Raw genomic sequence first — 19,799 nt, forward strand, 5'->3', positions numbered from 1 at the left:
ATACATGTGATTAACTAAACCTTCAGTTTACTGCTCAACCACACCTTTTACTCCATCAACTAACAGTCTTACCTGCTTCACCCGCTAACTGGTATTGTGAAAGTGATGAATAGTATCACTGAGTAATTAGCACTTAATGTGTAGAAATGTACTTTCTTTATGTTTTCGATAAAATGTTTGATGTAAAGCCTGAGGAGCCTGCTCTTTCTTTCTTTCTTGAGAGTGTCTTTGAAAATGCTCTTTACATGCACATTATAACATAAACTGATAAAATCACATTATTCATGCTGTCAGCAAACGTTAAAAGACCAAACAGACTTTGCAGTCATCTGTCTGCCCGGCCTCGGCTCTCAGGCCAAATCCCATCTGTTCTATGTGAAGGCGGAGACAATTCTAAATAGCTCGCGAGTTAAAGAGAAACAATATAATAGACATTAAAAGAAAATACTAATTTATTAAAACAGCTTGGCACTGATGGGTTTTGGGAACATTATTCAAACCAGCGCTTTGGTTGGAGGCTATTTTCTGATTCAGATTGACGGTCGCCTGATGAGCAGCGAGACAGTTTACGGCCCAGAATGAGGCGCCGTGTCAATGTTTATAGTGATGAAGCAATATGTGACACATTAAACACTGATTCATTCAAGTGTTTATTCCTTAGATCTGCATAAGTCGGAGGATCTGCAGCCGCCTGCAGACGGGAGAATAAACTCTATCTGACAAACTGGACGGATTATCTGGTGCTTTTCAAACCGCTGATTTATTCCTCTGAACAGGACGAAATGATCCGTTCCCTTGACTTCTAGATTACAGCAGTAAAACCATTTCTGGACGGTTGTGTTTACTTAGCTTTTTTGGTTTTTGTTCTTTGTGTTAAAAGGTCGCTCTGAAGAAAATTGTGCTTTTTTAACATGTTCTTGTGGCAGTTTTCTGATGATGGAGGACATTGATAAAGAAAAATATAGCATTTCTGGGTATCTCTTTAATCTGTAAATCGGGAGCAAATGACTGAATGCTGTTGGAAAAAGATCGTATCTGTGACATAGAAAATACGCTGGGAGGGGCACAAGCTCCCCGCTCCATTCTGATCATCCACTGTCAGACAAACAGATCCATGAACGTCTTTGTTTTCCAGGTCTGAGCTGGAATCTGCAGCTGAACTGGACGGCTGGATGGATATGATGTTGCTGCCGTTTTTGTTGCACCGCTAATGTTATGTTGGGGGTGGGGGGGGCTGTAGTACCGGAGGGAAATGAGCACAGGCTTACTCTGCAACACAACTCAGAAGTGAATTTCCAATGAACTCCTGTCGCTCTGCAGAAACTATGTCCTAGAAGAAAAAACACTGGTTCTTTGATTTTGCATAAAACAGCATCATCATGATTAAAATACCACTGGGAACGCTTTGAGAACAGATCAAAAGATGATCCAAGTGGGACTTTAAAATATCCATTCCAATGAAAGTGGAGCCAGTCACAGTTGGGCTCTTGAACTTTAATGTCGCGAAAGAGGAAGATCCTAACCCCTGGTTGGCTGAATGCCATGTGGATGGGCCTGCATTTGAACAGAAAAAGACCAAAAGGAGCTTGTTGTAAATGAGGTGCGGGGGTGACCTCTGCTCCACTGAGTGCTCAGCGATGACGGGGCACCAAACGCCCCATTTTCCTTGGATCCATTCACATGAGGTCCATGCCTGATGAGGAGTCTCTTGCTCTGCCATGTGACCTCCATGTGACCTCCATGTGACCTCCATGCCATGTTTCCATGTGACCTGCAGTGGCCTGAGGGGTGTGGCTAATGGGAGCTGAGTCAGCAGCAGCCAAACAACCAGTCTTTGCTGTGTTTCAGTAAACGTGCAGATGAGATGGGATTCTGGCAAATTAGATTCACTCCAGAGAGACGTGGACTCTAGATATTTGAGCTGCGCTTCATTCATCTCCTCCACTCGAAGTACAAAGCATGTCCCATCCGTCAATACTCTTCATCTGCATGTATGGATTTCTTAAAGAGATCTTCTCCAGCCACACTTGACATCCTGCTCCAGAGCACAGAAAAAAAGGAATCAACAGCTCTGATGACTCCCATCAAGACAGAGTCTGACAGGATGAAGGAAGAAAGGCTAAGATGGAGCTTTGTGTTTGAAAGCAGAGACAGAAAACTGTAGCCGGAGTCTGAGTGAAGCGTTAAAATAACTGTTGGGGAGGATCTGGAACATTCAGAATCTGAAGATGACAAAGCATATGGCTGAGCCCCGGAGAGCCCGTCCCAATTTAATTAACACAGTTGGTTATCTTTGTTCACAAGCAAACTCCGCGGGGCACCCTGCTTCCTCCCCCGCCGTGCAGTAACTTCATCAGGGGGTCAGACTGTAGTCGTCCTAAGGGCAGATACCCGCCTGTCATTCCTGGGGCTTAAAGAAGGAAATAAGTACGTGACCCCTTATGGATTGTGTGAGTTAAATAAAAATTGACAGTCTGTCATCTTAATGGCTTCTTTTGATAAGTGAGAGGATAGAAAATCACAATGAAAAAAATGAACGACAAAGAATTCATATACATTTATTTGCAGTTCATTGAGAAAAATAGGTATGTGATCCCCCTGTAACCATTAACAGTTCTGGTTCACACAGACCAGTTGGACTCTCCTGATCAACCTGTCACCTGAACTGCCTGTTTGAACTAATCACCTGTAGAAAGACACCTGTCCACAGTCCATCAGTAAGACTCCAAACTCTCCAACATGGGAAAGACTAAAGAGATTTTAGTGGATTTAAGGGAAAAAATTGCAGACCTGCACCAGACCTGAATGGACTACAAAACCACCAGCAAGAAGCTGCAAGAAGCAAGAAGCCAGATCTGACCTGGGGGGTATTCCGTGACCATGAGAACAGTCATAAATTGGACTAAAACAACACAGCAGGAGTTACTGGATGATCTCAAAGTATCATAGTATCCAAAGTATCAAAGTATCATAGTTTGTGTTCCAGTGACTTTCTCACTATGGTTGTAGCCAGAGTTCATATCACTGTGGGCCGCTCCTCATTCCGTTTTTCTGCCCCTATGACTGGAATGATTTGCAGAAAACCCTGAAGTTGCATACCTTGGTCTTCTTGGCTGCCTTTAAAACATCTTTAACAGGTGTGGTTTGTGATGAATGTGGATTTTATTTATGTTTTAATTGCTCTCCTTCTGTCTTTTATTGTAAACAGTAACTTAGTGCCCCCTGCAGAGATTTTATTGTAAATATTGACGTATAAAGATGTTTTATGTGCATGCAGCTTATATTCCACCATCATTCTGTTTTTGTAATGTTGCTGAAAACTTAGGCCGTGGCTGTAAAGGAGAAATTATTCTCTATTGACCTACCTGGATAAATAAAGGTTCAACAGAAGCAGCTGGTATCACAGTCAGCAAGAAAACCATTGGGAATACTTTACGCCACATTGGTTTAACATCCTGCAATGGTGGGAAAGTTCCCCTGCTTAAGAAGGCAGGTGTGCAGACCCACCTGAAGTTTACCAATGAACTTCCTCATGGTTTAGAGAGGGAACGGGAGAAGGTGCTGTGGTCAGATCAGACCAACATGGAGCTCTTTGGCATCGACTCAACCAGTCGTGTTTGGACAAAGAGAAATGCTGCCTATGACCCCAAGAACCCCATCTCCGCTATAAAGCACGGAGGTGGAAGCATTATCCTTTGGGGGTGTTTTTCTGCACAGGGTTACTTCACCCATGTGGATGGGAGGATGGGTGGAGCCATGAGCCGTCAATTAGTGACCCAAAACATACAGCCAAGGCCACAGAACTGTGTTTGTGCAGAAACCTGCTCAACTACCAGAAACCTCTGAGCTCTGTGGTGACAATAAAGGTTTTACCACAAAGTACTGAGAGGGTTCAAATACTTTTCCTCTATAAAATGCAAATACATTTATATCAATTATTTTTCTTCCTCCCACTGTTCTAATGAACTCACCATTAGGATGACAGACTGTTAATTTCTTTTAAGTGGGCAAACCTACAGAATCAGAATGGGATTAAATACTCATTTCCTCCACTGTAGGTTGTTTTTCAAATTAGGGACTCATTGGTGAAGGTGGTTGGAAAGAACCATCAGAATGTGATGGAATTTAGTAATCCATTACATGAACACAAGCTGAAGTTTCTGCCAAAAAGCCTTTATTCCTTCAAACACCAGGGGGGCCGGAGCTCTGGCGGAGCTCCAACAGCCCACCGCATGTGTTTGTGCACCGCAGATCGTGTACTTACAGGGTTCTGTGTCTGCAGACAGACACGAGAGAATGAAAAGTGAATAAACAAATGTGTGACGGCCTCTGGCTGTGTGTGGGAGTGTCTGATTGTGAGAGTGTGTGTGTTTTTGTGTGAAGGAAAGAGGGGGGGACAAAGAGGAAAAAAGAGAGGAACTCAGGAAGAGATGGAGAATCTAATGGACACCTAAAGAGTCCATAAATGCATGAATGAGCTTGCGACTGCCCGTGGCGGTGTGTCTGAGTGACTGCGCTGGTGTCGGCCGCGTGTATTCATATCCAAAGCTCGATAATCCACCAGCTTTTTTTCATCAACAATGCAGCTTTTTTTATTATTATTTTTTTACTTCCCATCAGATGCATGTTCATACGCGAGCAACAGAAGGCTTACCGTCTGACAGGAAATATTCCACTTCCCCGCTCCTGCCCTCATCCCCGTCACGAGCCTGGAGCTGGTAGACAAACGTTCCCATGGGGGCATCGGGAGGAACAACAGCCAAGTACGGATACGGCTTCATATTCCACTCAGGAACATTGTCGTTGACATCAGTGATTTTCAGCTTCACCTTGTTCAGGTACCAGTCCGGGCCTGGGGGAGAGTGCAGAGATAGTGACAGAGCTGTGATTACTGAAAGTGACAGCTGTCATGTAACTGTGTGTTCAGGGAAGAGACGAGCAGCCAAGGATGAGGCTCCGTCAGACAAGCCAGCGTAGATATAGGTGAGATATTATTCCTCTCAAGTGCATTCAAGAACAATATTTTGATAAACGTCAGTGCTTTTGTTGATGCAGAAAAGACCTCAGATCAAAAGAAATTAACGTTCAGTCAGACTTTAAACCTGATTCTTACAAAAAAAGCACACATTTCTGTTAAAGTGCACACACAACTATTGTGTTTGAGATGTCACTGTAGCCTCCTTCATCACTGCAGGGGCTGGTGCATGTGACATCATCCACCCCTTCCACATTAGGGCTCCCATCCAGGCATCCGTGTTACCATGGAAGAAAGTCTTAGCCGAGGTCTAATCCACCAGGTCTGGGTAAATCTACCTTGATCTTCCCACAGGGGTGCAGGGATGATGCCTGAAGACAGTAGGCACTTTGTCGCCTGCACACTGCCTAACTGAAGTGAATAAGAAGATTCCAGGAATCCAATTACCAACTCGCTCAGTCTAAGTCAAGGCAGACTACAAGCGAGCGCAGCAGCACCTGAGGACAGAGGAGCAGCGCAAATTCTGCCTGAATTTGTAGCAGGGGATCATTATCCACATTAGACGCAGTGACACAGTCAGGGAACCGTGTTCACAAAAAAAACTCCCGACGCCGTTACAGCTGGAAATGTGGGACACTCTTACAGCCAGATCTGATGCTACAAATTGGAAGGAGTCACAGAACTTCTGACTTAAGATGCTTTTTCCACAAATAACGGCACTGATCAGGTGTGGTGCGAGGGAACGTCAGAAGAGCTGCCAAGCAGATCAGTGGGATCCATGGAGGCCATCTGCACCCCCTCATCCCCCCCCCTCAGAGAAGAAAAAACCCCTGCAGGGCAGACACCGGCTGAAGCCATGCATAAAGACATAACTCTCACTCTGATGACGGTAAATATAATGAACACACAACAAGATGGAGAACAACAACAAAATCCAACTCAAACCCCTTTTTCTAAAATCAAGATAAAGTGTGAAAAAACCTGTTTCAATAGATTTCTGGACCAAATTTAATAGAAAAATGATCTTTGACTCCTGTTTGATGTTTACTGGGATCATCACAGTTCAACTCATCAGAATGGCCATGAACTTTAACCTTCTTAAGAGTGGAGGCTTTCATGTCACTTCTGAACTTTACATGCGCTGATGTTCGCTCGACCTCATCCCTGCAAAGACTGACAGCTGTCTTCAGTGTTTTTTATGAGTCAATCAGATTTTCTCCTGTGGAATAAAAGGTTCAAACTTTTGGGAAACTGACATACAAACCTCTACGCCGACATTTTTGCTCCTGTGTGTCAGATTTTTACTAGATTGGAAACCTAAAAGTAAAAGGAGGTCATCTGGGATGTTTTGGTGTGACAGTAGCAGCCATGTCCCCCCGTGTCTCTGTTCAATCACGCACCAGTGGACACTTGTGCACAGAGGTGAGCTACTTAAGAGCTAAAAGTAGTTCCAAATCCCATTATGTAACAAGCCCGTGACTGTGGCCATAGGCTACATACTTCATGTGCTTCTTCATCCAAACAGTAGGCGGGCTGTGCTGCAGCCTGGAACCACCTGACTGAACAAATAATGAACACCGCAGTTCTGCTTAATAAAGCTCTACTCCCACAAAGAGCTAAACTTTATACGTGAACCTGCACAAAAGCAAGTTCCTTTATCCACCAGGAATCGTAAAACAAGTCCTTCTCTTTGCCATGTTTTCATTTGGATAAAACTATGTACAGAAATCCCAGTTCCTCTTTTTTCATCTTGAAGTTTGAATGGAAAACGCAGTGTAGACTGGGCTGGGAGCATTCACTGCTAAAACACAATGGCTACAAAGTGTGTGACAGTTCCTAAAAGGATTGTTAGAAGGATAATAACACAGGGAGGAAGAAGCTGGACGGGAGAATTAATCTGGCTTTCTGCTCAGGCTTTAAAGTTGCTCTGCTGGTGAGGAAAAAGTTCACGCTGCTTGCTTCAGGATAAATAGCCAGTGTGTTGTGGGGGCTGAGAAACCAATCAATGCTGAGATCCTATCGCCTCCAAAGTTGACAGCGACAATTTATGCACTTTAAGCCAGATCATCCTGCCCAGTAAGAGCAACCAATCCTAATGTGATGAATTTAGAGAAGGGAGATTTTTTGCAAAGTACAGAAGGGGGTTCTTCATCGAAAAGAAATCCGAGCTCCTGCACTTAACATTTAGTTAACCATCAAATCTTTGCATGGCGACACGTTCTTTGCTTCCTGCTTGTTGGTGTCTTTCCCAGCCATGTCTCTGTGGTAATGCTGGAGAAGATTTTACAAGGCTCCATCTAATTAGCTTGTTACAGAGAGACTAATCAGAGCCAAGCCAGATAATTAGAGTCTATCAGCTCAGGAAAGATAATGAAGCACGCTAAGAGTATGCATGCAGATGCATGTTGGTGTAATGCCATTGTGTGAGCTGGAGAAAGTGCTCGCTGAACTCTTCTCAATCATCTGGGTGAGCTGGCGGTGGCTGTGAGCGAGCACAGACCGGACCAGGAGCACAGATGTGATGAAGAATCGCAGGCTCATGCACTAACAGTTTGCATGATTGAATGACTGAAATATTTCACACTAGTTGGTTTTAAGGCATAAGTATGCGTGTGAACACTATCTGTTTTGTGTACATGTCGACAGGTGGACATTTTTGCAGCTAGCAGGTGTGTTTATAACATTTGAGTGTGTGTGTGGACAGGCCCCGCCCTTTTTGTACTACATTTGAACCTTACCATAATGATTAACAACCAGTAAACTTGTTGCTTTATGCTGCTTCATGGTCTTACCCCCCTTCCCCTCCTATTATCACCCTCCTACCCCCCCCCCCCCCTCTCTCTAACGTCCCTCTCTCTTCTTCCCCTCTTTCCTTTTCCGTCCGGTCCAACACCAAAGATTTTCAAACATGATTGAAATTAATAAAGTTTGGCCTCAATTCCAAAAGGGGTTTATTCAGACATACCTTTGGTTTGTCTGAAGATTAATAACCCCTCTTGTTAAAATAAAATATGTCCAACACAAGAGCCCCTCAGCTCTCATCTGTCTGCCTAGCTGTTGGACAGGACAAGTTAAAAAAAAAAAAAAAAAAGAATCGCAGGCTCCGCCTCCAGATGGAGGTCGGAGCGGTTTGTGCACGCCGTCACGAGAAGCCAACACATTCTGCAGAATACAATCCCCTATGAAATAAAACCCACTGCTGGATGATTACCATAATATTTTATAAGTAAATGAAGAGTCGGGATATATGGGTGCAGGATGTGGCAGACTGAGGTTTAGCGAGCACAATGGATGTGGTGTGTCTGCACCCTTTGTGAGTTTGTGCACGGATGTGTGTGAATTTTCCCTCCTCACTGCAGGCCATTCTGTTGATGTTTTCTGCTGCTAATCCTCTCCTTGGGTACTTGCTATATAAAGCTGCTAAGTGGCTTGCCTGTATAAAAAAGTTGTGTCGAGTGCTTTTGTGCACGTATGTGCTGCCCACAGAACAAGGACAAGTGTGTGTGTGTGTGTGTGTGTGTGTGTGTGTGTGGGTGTGTGTGGGTGTGTGTGTGTGTGTGTGTGTGTGTGGGTGTGTGTGTGCGTGTAGAGGCACAGATACAGGAACATAAGTATCTGCACAGGGAGAGGAAGATGCTGAGGCTAGAGAAGAGGGATGCAGAGCATCGTCTGATCCTTAACAGACGACCCAAAAACAGGGGCTCTGGGGAGGAGCAGGAACCAGCACAACGCAGCAAAAGACGATGGGAGCATCCGTGATTGAAAAAGACACACAGAGTCACAGACCATGAGAGGAGAAAATTAAGAAAGAACACACAGTCTAATTAATACCAGCCTTTCTCTTATGCATCCCCTGCGCCTCATACTTGTACTGAGTGAGGAAATTAGGATACAAATGCGTCTGTGCGGAATGAAACAAAGTGCATCTGCAAGCATAAGCATCGATGGCCCGTGTGAGGCGTGGAGTTTCAGCTGTGCTTTTTTAGCCAGCTAGTGAATAAAAAGTGAAAATCAGCTCAAAGGGGAGTAATGAGGTACATTAAGCAAACACTTGCAGAGTTAAGGAGGCTCTGTTCCGAGCCAGGACTCAGCCTCTGTGCTTAAGGCGGGGTGTGAACCTGTCAGCAGGACATCAATACGCTAAAAGCACCAGGGACTGAAATCTATTAACTCAGGGAAACCCCGCAACGCGCCGCCTGGACCAGGCAGCGGCTCCAAATGGCTTTAACACCTACGACTTCAACAAAAACGCTGGCAATTTCATTCCAGAACAATTACAAATGTAAGAGCCCACAAGTTCTGCTCATTACCGCAAATCCGATCCTGCAGAGAGCCCGATAAAGACACCTGAGTGTGTGTTCTGGTCTGTGCACATTAACACCTACAGCCGTCTGGCTCACATGATGACTGCAGCCATGAAAACAGAGGCCGTCTTAAGCATAAACACAAATCTATCAAATAAAAGCAGAACTGAATTTTTAAGGATAACTTTGGTTACTTCATGATGTCAACTCAAGAAAAAAAAAGGAGACAGACTTTTATTTCCAGAAAAGGAATTTATGCTCTTTTTACTTCCCTAGAATGAACGTTTCTCACGAAAACACCTTTCAACAGCTTAGGTATAATTTGGCTGTGTCTGCACTTTAGTACAACACCTGACTGACAGGCTGTGGCAGGAAGATCAGTCCCAGAGCTCAGTTTTCAACAAAACATCCCGTCATCAAGGCTTAAATGCAATCCAAGTCCAAGTCTCCACTTCTGAATGTTTGAATACATTATTTTACATGAAAAGCATCAAGGATTTTAAGTTTTAAGTTAAATTTGTACTCATGTCTGCTCACAGAGACCAACATTGAGGAAAAAACATTTGCCTCTTTTCACTTGACCTCATGGTTGATCCGGGTTCCAGCCGAGGAAAAAGGTCTCCCTGACCGACTCACAGCACCCCTCCGTGGCTCTGAATGTGACCTGAAGCCACTCAGGTCTTTGCTTCGGTCGCTTCATCATTACGAGTCCATCTCCTCACCCTGAAGTATCTCTAAAAACAAGTTCTCCACCAGTTTAATTTAGAATTGAGAAGCCTCTTAAATAAGAGACAAAAAGTCTCCAACATCAAACATTTATTCAGATTTAATTTTTAGACGGTTTCTGCCGATCCGATCAAAAGGTGAAACGTGGTGAGCTGAACATCTTCCAGCGCTGCAGAGGATGTTCCACTGGAACAACAACATTAAAGCTGCAGCGTTTGCATTTACCGGAGCTTGTTCTGTTTCTTTTGATGCTTTTGGAAGTCGAAGCAAAACCAACAGCATCTCCAGCTCCTCCCTCAGGCCAGCTCAAGAGAAGATCCAAAGACGTCTTCACCAAATTTAGATCGATAATAATGGAAATCATCCAACAGGAATGAGAAAATGACCCTCTGAGGTACTACAGTATGTATATGTCAAGCATCTGTTTACAGGACAGCAGCATGCAGACCAGTTAGACCGGTAAGGGTTAAACTGGGTCCTTAATTTAAACATTTTGGCCACAGAAACCTACTTCACTGTTTGACCCCAAGCCTGTGAGCATCGCTATGACTTTTTCTAGGATCAAATGAGGCTATTTGTTGTTAAGAGTCAGGGACCAGAATGTATCTGAACTTTCTGTGTATAAATGAAGTACAAAAACAAAGTAAAAGGTCAAACCAGGCATCTGACAAAGCATTCGCTTCACTAAACTGAAGAACTGCCGTATTTTTCCCCACAAATCAACAGCACATTTAATCAGTTGCAGCAGCTTCTTTGGATGCCAAAAGGCTGATTGGTCAGATGAATGACCAGACGTGCATTCTGGCAAATCCATGATAGCAGCCCAACCTGAATCCTCGTTCTCATCCATATGCTGCCGCCAGAGATGATAGAAGGTTCAAATCCCGGAGAATGCAGGCGGGAAAAAGCAAACTGACTGGATGAAAAGACTTGAGACATAAGAGTAAAAAAACATGAAGAACTGAAAAGGAATTAAAAACACACATGTAAACACAAACACACATGTACACAAAGACAAATGCAGAGAATCACATGCATTCACAAACACACACACACACACACACACAGACCCTAGGGGTGGGTATCACAAACATATTCCAGAATCTATTCGATTACATTTTTTTCAGTTCTTTCGATTCACTCGATTAAGTCAGATTTGATATGATTTTAAATTGACATGGTTTACACATTTAGACATATTTGTATAGAAATACATTAAAATACTCAATAATTCAGTTCACATACGGTATATTTATTGGTGAAATATTAATCCAATGAGAATGTTAACACCACACAGTGTTTTATGATTTCTCAAACAGAGAAGCTCCAACAAAAATGTGCAGATCGTTAACTTTGTAAAGGCTCCAAACTAACTCATATTACAAAAATTAATGTTCTGCCTCTCCTGGAGGCCGTTTCAGTTTGGCCACTAGGCGGAGCTTGCACTATTGCATTACACTTTATTCCAGAAGATTGGAGCAAAAAACTGTGCTTTAGACCACAAATGGTTACTTAAAAATATTTTTCCTTTAAAGTGTTCGGAAAATTCCTGCCTGTGAGTCTATAACGCTGTCAGCAATGTATGTTTAGGTCAGCCAAGCGTTAGCATTAGCCGTTCTATGGGAAATTCCATTATACGTTAGCATCAAGCTAGCAGAATTTGGGATTGTTAAAATAACGCTGTAGATGTAGAGAATATTAGGAATGTTTCATGAACTTTCCAATGTATTTTATAAACTGTCTTAGCAGTTTTACAGTTGTACACAACGATTTTTTTCAAAGCTTGATCTCACCAAATCTCAAAAAATATCACGAAAGTAGTGTTAGATAACCGGAAAACAAAAACATATATATACACACGCACCTGCATCGACACACACACACATACAAACATGCAAGCATAAACATAAACACACTCATGCATTAACACCTACACACAAACACCCATGCACATTAGCACACACACACCACTAAACATAAAACACACACATGCATAGAAACACACACATGCATCAACAAACACACACAGATATGTATGTATACATTCACATTCAAGCACAAACACATCGGTATTAACACACACAGACACACACATCAACACACGTGTTCACATCAATTGACGAATGAAAATGAAGCCCATTGAGACGACTGTTGTTGTCATACTGGACTACATAAATAATATTGAATTGAATTGGATTGGATTGAACTGAAAAGCAACACAGGTGTTTGCACACAGGAAGCAGCTACAGCAGGTGTTGGGACCAGCAGAGAGAACAGCTTTGACCACAATAGGAGAACAGAAACCAGACAGAAATGAGAAAAATCAAATTAAGGAATTCAAATTCTAACATCTGTGTTTGTTATTTCTGCAGGTTCCATGCGAAGATACAGGCAGAGGCTAGTATCTGGAAACAAGTCTTTAATTTTTTTGACTAAATATCTAATATATGTGTGTGTTTACATTTTACCCATGAGTCAGTGTGATGTTTTTAACCCAGATTACTACACTCATGGCTGCTTTAGAAATATTCCATGTCTGAATAAGAATGGAAAAGTTGACTTTAGTCCAATCAGGCATCACCACTGAGCTCCGCCCACAGAAAAACGAGGCGAGTGGGTTTATTAATGAGGGTTGTGGAGTCTTTTAGTCTCAATTACAAAGAGAGCCTGCCTGTTATAAAGAAATAATACATATAAAGTTATACATATTTAATAACACCATACGATTAATTTTCCTGGATTACAACAATTGCATAGATGGATGGATAGCTCCAAAATGGGTCATAACAACTACAGTTTCCTTGTGACAGTTTTTCTTCCAGTTAAGCTAAAGGAAAATTACAAACGTATTCAATCCTTTTTGTTTTGCCTTGAGCTGAGGGAAAAAAGCCCCCCCCCATGAAAGAGAAAGGATTTAGAGAGGAGCCCATGTGGTGCAGCGATATAACTGTTACTGTATTTAAATCCTGCCAAAAGAAATACATAAATGAGGAAAAATGTAAAGTTCAGACGGCCTCTGCTCTACTATTTAGTTTAGCTGGAAAGGACTTTCCACAGTCAGCATTTTCTGCACACACAGTAAAAAGCAGCAGGTCCTGTTAGGGAAAAACTGTCCTCCATGAAAGACACTAACGCTGCACGATGACGAGACTTTTAATCAGTTGTGTTTAAATTAGAATCTCCATACATCTCTATCTAAAATAATAAACACGGTTCTCCACAAAGTACTTTGAACGAAAATGTTGAAATGATGAAAACTTTGAGCTTGAGGTGTTTCTTGATGGTGGTTCTTTTAGTAGTTGTGAAGATTTATGTGTCTACCAATTAAAGGAATGATGTGCATCTGTGTAACCTTAAAAACTGCAGTATGGAGCTTGGTAAGTGGATTAAAGAACCAGGGGACGTACACTAGAACACACAGGACTACTAAGAATGCAAATTCATTCAGAAAGGTGCCAATGAGGCAAACAACAGCAGCAAGACTTTTCTGCACTTCCTAAAATATTTTCAGTCAGAAAACCAGTTAGACTAACCGACTGCAAATGGTCTAAACTCTTTAGCTCAAGGGTTTTGTCCCTCGCGTATCCATTTTGCTTGCAGGACTCTTAAAAATCTGTCATCTTTTATGGTTTGTTCACAATATCTTGTGTAGCTCGGTTGTTAAGGTGAAGGACTGACATGCAGGAAGCCAGGGTTTCGATTCCCGGGGGGGGGGGTGAAATTAACCCTTAACGCTACTGCCTACCAGCATGAATGTGCGTGAATGATGGTCAGAGGGACCGGAGACGCAAACTGGCAGCCACGCCTCTACCATCACCAAGTATGAATGGAGAGTGAACGAATGATGGACACACTGTAAGCACTTTGAGCGTCTGGAAAAGTGCAGATAAATCCAATCCATTATTATGTTATTTACGCTATCAAGTCTTTTTCTGTTAATCAATGGAAAGAACTGAAAAACAAAAGACAAATCTTTTACTGTAGATTCAAACAACCATAGGATGGGATTTGACATAGATGGTTGCAGCACAAAACTGTCTGGAAAAGTTAATAAAAACTTCAATATATACCAGCATATGTACAAATTCAGCATGTAAGGATGCTGACAAACAGGCACTTTTAAAAACCCACTCAGATAAAAATAAATAAAAAATGCATCATTGGTGTTTTTAACATAATCTTGTGGCCTTTTTTCCAAAGACAGAGGACAAATATTTGGAAAATTAAGCTCAAAATTGATTTCTTAGCATTTCTTTGTTCAAACAGAGGAAATATACTGACAAAAAAGATTGTATGCATTTCTAATCTGCTTTGCTCCAAAACAGGGAGGGGAAGGGGGTGGGATTGCTCTATGCCTATAACCCCACCCACAACTCCTAAACGAATTTCTAATGAACTCCTGCCGACGAGACGATTTATTATTTTGGCTAAAACCTCATAATCATAACTAAAATACCTCTGGTAACGCTTTCAACATAGATCAAAAGATGATCAGAGTGGAACTTGCATGGAAACAAATAAGATTGAAGTACAAACCAAGCAAAGCATCTAAAAGCTTTTCCACGTCAATATTGTGATTTGGCGAGGTGAATCTAGACGTTTCTATGAACCTTATTATTTTGGCCTGGAGCCAGAATCCACAACTGTGAAGCTATCAATGAGGAAGTGGCTATTAGATGTGGCTAATAGTGAAGCAGCAAAGTTAATGCAGAAGCCAGCCAGCAATCACATTATCAGTACCCAACTGCCCATTAGCTGAGTGCGTGTGCGTGTTTGTACATGCGTTTGTGTGGATTCTCTCTGCAGTTCTTTGGCTGTTATCTTAGTGGATTTAGTGGCTCAGCGACTGTCCTTTGGATTCTGGAGCCTCCATGTCTCCAGGCCTGTTTGGCGCATGCCCCTGCATCCGAGTCCCTTTGTTGAGCTTTGCAGTCACTTCATCTGCCGTCGGTTTGTCTTAAACGCAGGTTAAAGATGGTCTTTAGCCAGACCTGTTTCTAGAAGATGGCAATGCACTACATCACTACCAGTTGTCTGATGTGGGCGTGGCCAGATGGACAAACTTGCTGGATCTACCCGGCTGGCCATGCTACCCTCCGTCTGGGTGTGGTCCCAGGTGAAGAGCTTCTTCAGTGACTGACAGCAGGTGTGCCCCCTTTTGTCCGGCTGACAAACAGCTGACGTGTCACTGGGGGGGGGGGTTCCCACTTGGCTTCTCTCTTTGCGTTTGTGGGGGAACAATTGGGATGATTTACCAAGTTGGTGGCGCCTAGACCCTCATGGTCAGGGGTTTGGAAAGAAATTAAATCTACTTTGCAGTCATCCCTTACCCTATAGTTTTCATCGCACCAATTACCCACCAACTGTAACTACACACACTTCCCCTACTCCAACACACTAACACACACACACATACAGTCAGGACCATAAATATATGGACAGAGACACATTCTTTCTAATTTAGTCTCTATACATTACCACAGTGAATTTGAAATAAAACAACTCAGATGCCGTTGAAGTGCAGACTTTCAGCTTTTATTCCATGGGTTGAACAAAAAGATTGCATAAAAATGTGAAAAACTAAAGCATTTTTTAAACAAAATCCCTTCATTTTATTTCTGAATTTCATTTGAAATTCTGTTAAAAAGATCTGGAAGCAAAATATTAGTTAACCAATAAAGTAAAAGAAATTTCCTTTAAACTAATCCATAAATTCTACCCATCCAGATAATACTTGCAAGGATTCAAAAAAGACATTGATGTATCTTCTCTTTTTGTCAAGAACAGCCTGAAGATGCTGTTCATTTATTTTGGTCATGTCCTTTTTCCACTAAACTCTGGTCTAAAGTTTGTGACTTTATTTCCACATAGACTTAGACTTCCACCTGTACTTAGAACATGTACTGTTTGGCCTCGCCCATAATCCATCTCAGAAAAAAGAACAATTAATCTAACTTTATTTTTATGCAAATGGCACATTAATAAATCAAAATTTTTAAACAATACCCCTCATTTCTCTATCTTTGTCAATGAGGTCAGACAATACATGAACACAATAAAACAGTCTGACAATAAGAAAGCCATTATAACACTCGATCTGTGCGTCAGTTTCAATGTCTTTATTTAAAAATGTAATCTCAACCCCCTGGCTTGTTCTTTTCTTATTGTTGCTTTGCACTGTTTTGAATTGGATTGTTGTGTTCAATAAAGTTTGTTGGGGGGGAAAAATGACAGCACCATGAAACCTACTTGAGATAGAAAGTCAAATAATAGCCGATCATGTCTTTTACCAGAGATTTCAGTCTATTGGTTAATATTGTTTGAAACGGCTTAAAACATTAAGAAAAGGAAAATTTAATCAAACTTTTCTTCCATGTTGCAAACAAAGACGTATTTTCCTGAGTTTGGTGTCGAGCTTAAAAACCTGATATTTGCATATTAATTTCATTAAACTGAATACAAGGGAGCACAATCTGTATGGATGATTGGCTCCCTCCAAAGCTGTGATGATGATGATGATGATGATAGTGATGATGATGGTGCATAATGATGCTTTTTGGATTTCACTGAGAAAAGAGGAAAACCAGTTTTGAAACTGGTGCTTCCAACAACTCTTACAATAATATTTCTGAAGCATACTGGGCTTTCTTTTTTAAATGTCAATGATGTGTAATATACCAGAGTTTACCGCCGTGACTGAATAGTTTATGGTAATGAGGCGTACCGACAAGCTTTTACAGTTTAACATCCTTAGAAGAGCCGCTGCTTCAATAGCTTTGGATCGAAGCTGTTGTCAACGGCTCCATCCCTCACAGATGGAATGGTGAATTATGTCGCCTTTTTGTTACCACAGTTACTGTTATTTTCTAGATAAAGTTGTTGTATTTGATAAGTGAGCGGTTGGTTTAGGAAGAAGTGCAACACGGCAATCATTTAATGACCATCATCATCATCATCATGGCAGAAGCTCCTGTTGCAAGTGCTCAATAAATGCCCCGTTGTTCGGTTTGCAAAGAGATTTTTTTTTCACTCATCTCCTCAATAGTTTACCATCGTGGATCAAAAGATCTGTGCTCAATCTTCTCGAGTGTTTTAATAGAAATCCCGATGAAGCAGTTTGACACACATCAAACAGACAGCAATCAAACGGTTGTGGAGACGAGGATTTTCTCCCAACCGTCGGCCCACATGCCTGTAAGTGTGAATTCAAGAACATCTTAAGAGTCTTTAATCTCACAATCTGTTCAACGAGATTAAAGACTCTTAGTCGCAGATTACGACTCCCTCAGAACGAACCCGGCGCCTGCACTCTGAACATTTTACCAGTTTGTGACGGTTTGCTGCTGCACGTCTTTCTGGCTTCAAGCATTAAAGTTTAATGGAAGACTTCCTGTCGTCTTTGTCGAGGGTTTTTGTGACGGCAGACTGTTCTGCCACATAACAAAACCCGCATCCGCTCAGCTGTAATCACTCTTTGTTGCCCTGTCGCCCCGGGATAACTTGTTGCTGGAATTGGCCATGGGTGTGGCCTCATGTGCAACTGACAGCACTACTTTGGGTTGGAGTCGTTCCCATTTCTTCTGCAAAAGCTGTATTTCTTCATGTTTACCGTCTGTCGCCATGGTTTCATTGTAGCATGAGTTCAAATCTTGGTTTCATTTCTTGGAAATGCTCCTTTCTCCAGATAAGAATCCGCCTTTCGTAAAGACATCATGCAAAAATGTACCGGACAGACAACGGGCGAAAGTATTGATTCTGTACTTAGCAGTTTGACATCTGTTCTGTTCGTTGTTGATGACATGCGTGTTCCCCCGTTTGGTTTGTTTCTGCTCAAAAAACAGGCAAAGGACCTGGAAATATGAAAGTGGCAGCTACGATAAAAGCCGGTCAGGTTTGCAGAGATGCTGAGGATGTTTCCTCCTCCATTATCCTCCTCCATTATCTGACTTAGCCTGTGAAGCCCTGAATCATCTTTCATGCATGGAAGGGAGATAATTGTGACTCGTTCTGGCAGCAGAAAAAGATGCTCCGTTATTTTCAGTCACTCGTACTAACCCAGACTCGTGTAAATCTGAATGAGGACAGGAGAAGCCAGCACGGATCAGCTACATGGGGGCATCAGGTTTAATGGAGATGCTTCTGTTTCAGGTAAAACAAACTTATTTTGTTATTAAAATTTCACATATAACCCCAAAGTGGTTCAAGGATATTTCATAAAAATGTGGGTTTCTCAAAGCAAACAAAATATTTCTGCAGTAATGTCAAAAAAAGCACTCAAATCCAGAACAAATGATTGATAAAAAGCACAAATTCAAGACATTAAAGATCCTCGGGGTTGATAACACCAACTGTACTGCCCAAAACTTAGAGGTGAATTCTTAATGAACCTTGTAGAAACTATGTCCTAGAAAACAACAGAGGTTTTTAGATTTTAAAATGGTAAATGGCATATACTTATATAGCGCTTTCTACCTTCTTACGAAGGCCCAAAGCGCTTTACAGTCACAGTCCCATTCACCCATGCACATACACATTCACACACACATTCACACACTGGCGGCGGCTCCGCTGCCAAACACTGGCGCCAACCTCCCACCAGAGGCAAGGTGGGGTTCAGTGTCTTGTCCAAGGACACTTCGACACATGGGAGTGCAAGGTGGGAATCGAACCTGCAATGTTACGATCATGGGTCAACCGCCCTACCGCTGCACCACGGCCGCCCACGTTTAGAATTTTAAACATTTAGAAAACAACAGAGGTTTTTAGATTTTAAAACCTAAAAACGGCAACTCCATAATGAAAAAAACAGCTTTGAATAAAAGCTTTGAAAATAGATCAGAAAATGATCGGAGTTGGACTTTTATAAAGTGGAAACGAACGAGAAAAACCGAAAACAGTTTGAACAAAAACAGGTAGGAAGTCAAAATGAAAGTCAGTTAAAAAAACAACCAACAGAATCATCTAAAGCAAGAAACAACTGAATAAAAATGAACAGAAACCAGACTAAATAATACAAAAAATACAAAAAGAAAACAAAAACAACCCTCTTTTTAAAAATATGAACAAAAATTGTTCAACAGGTAACTTTTTCTACTTTCAACTTAATGCAGTTTTCTCCTCACAACGATCTTCTTTCATTGTAAAACACACATGTATGGATGGATGGATGTATTATACCAAGAAAATGTCAACTTTGAACACTTTCAGAGCAGCAGACGTTTTTGCAGCTGGACTTTCGTCCACAGGAGAGCAAAGAAAAGTCCCTAAAAGTTCCATCCTCGTTCCATCTTCTCTTCCATCAGAGGACTTTCAAATGATCACTGAAGTGACAGATTACAGATGAAGCAAAAACATATAAATCCATCTCTCGTCTGTCAGTCACTTTAAAAATGACTCACCGAATCTCTGCTAACCATGAAGGTGGAGGCACAAATTAGCATACATGAGGCAATCATTAAAAAAGGCAGCGTTTTCTTCTGTTCATGGGGTGAAAATGGTTGAAATGTTCTTTTTGAGCCTCAGAGGACTTTAAATTAATCTGAGGGAATTATTGCTGACAAAATTAATTCTGCTGCCTCTGCAAACAAATGATGTTTGAAAACAAAAGATTGAACAAATGTTACCAGGAAGTGGTGTCAAAATAGAGTAAATCATTTCTGTTTCCATAAATCCAACTAAAGACAGAATCTTTTTATTTCAAATGAACACTTGTTTCTGTGTTGTAAACTCAAACGAGGAAGTATCAGAAACAGTTTGTGTGCGGCATTTCCTTTTAATCCAGAGTTGTGTTTGTG

At 41.7% G+C, this 19,799-nt stretch overlaps 1 protein-coding gene across 1 annotated transcript in view; it reads right to left on the minus strand.

The window, feature by feature from the left end:
* The window catches only part of LOC105354303 (neural-cadherin-like), a 130,843-nt gene that overhangs the window by 83,160 nt on the left and 27,884 nt on the right, over positions 1-19,799 (minus strand). Inside the window, exon 2 of the mRNA XM_023956114.1 lies at positions 4,655-4,852. Coding sequence (XP_023811882.1) covers positions 4,655-4,852 — 198 coding nt within the window. The remainder of the gene's footprint in view (positions 1-4,654; positions 4,853-19,799) is intronic.

The sequence above is a fragment of the Oryzias latipes genome, chromosome 6 (assembly GCF_002234675.1).
Source record: "Oryzias latipes chromosome 6, ASM223467v1".
Lineage (NCBI taxonomy): Eukaryota > Metazoa > Chordata > Actinopteri > Beloniformes > Adrianichthyidae > Oryzias > Oryzias latipes.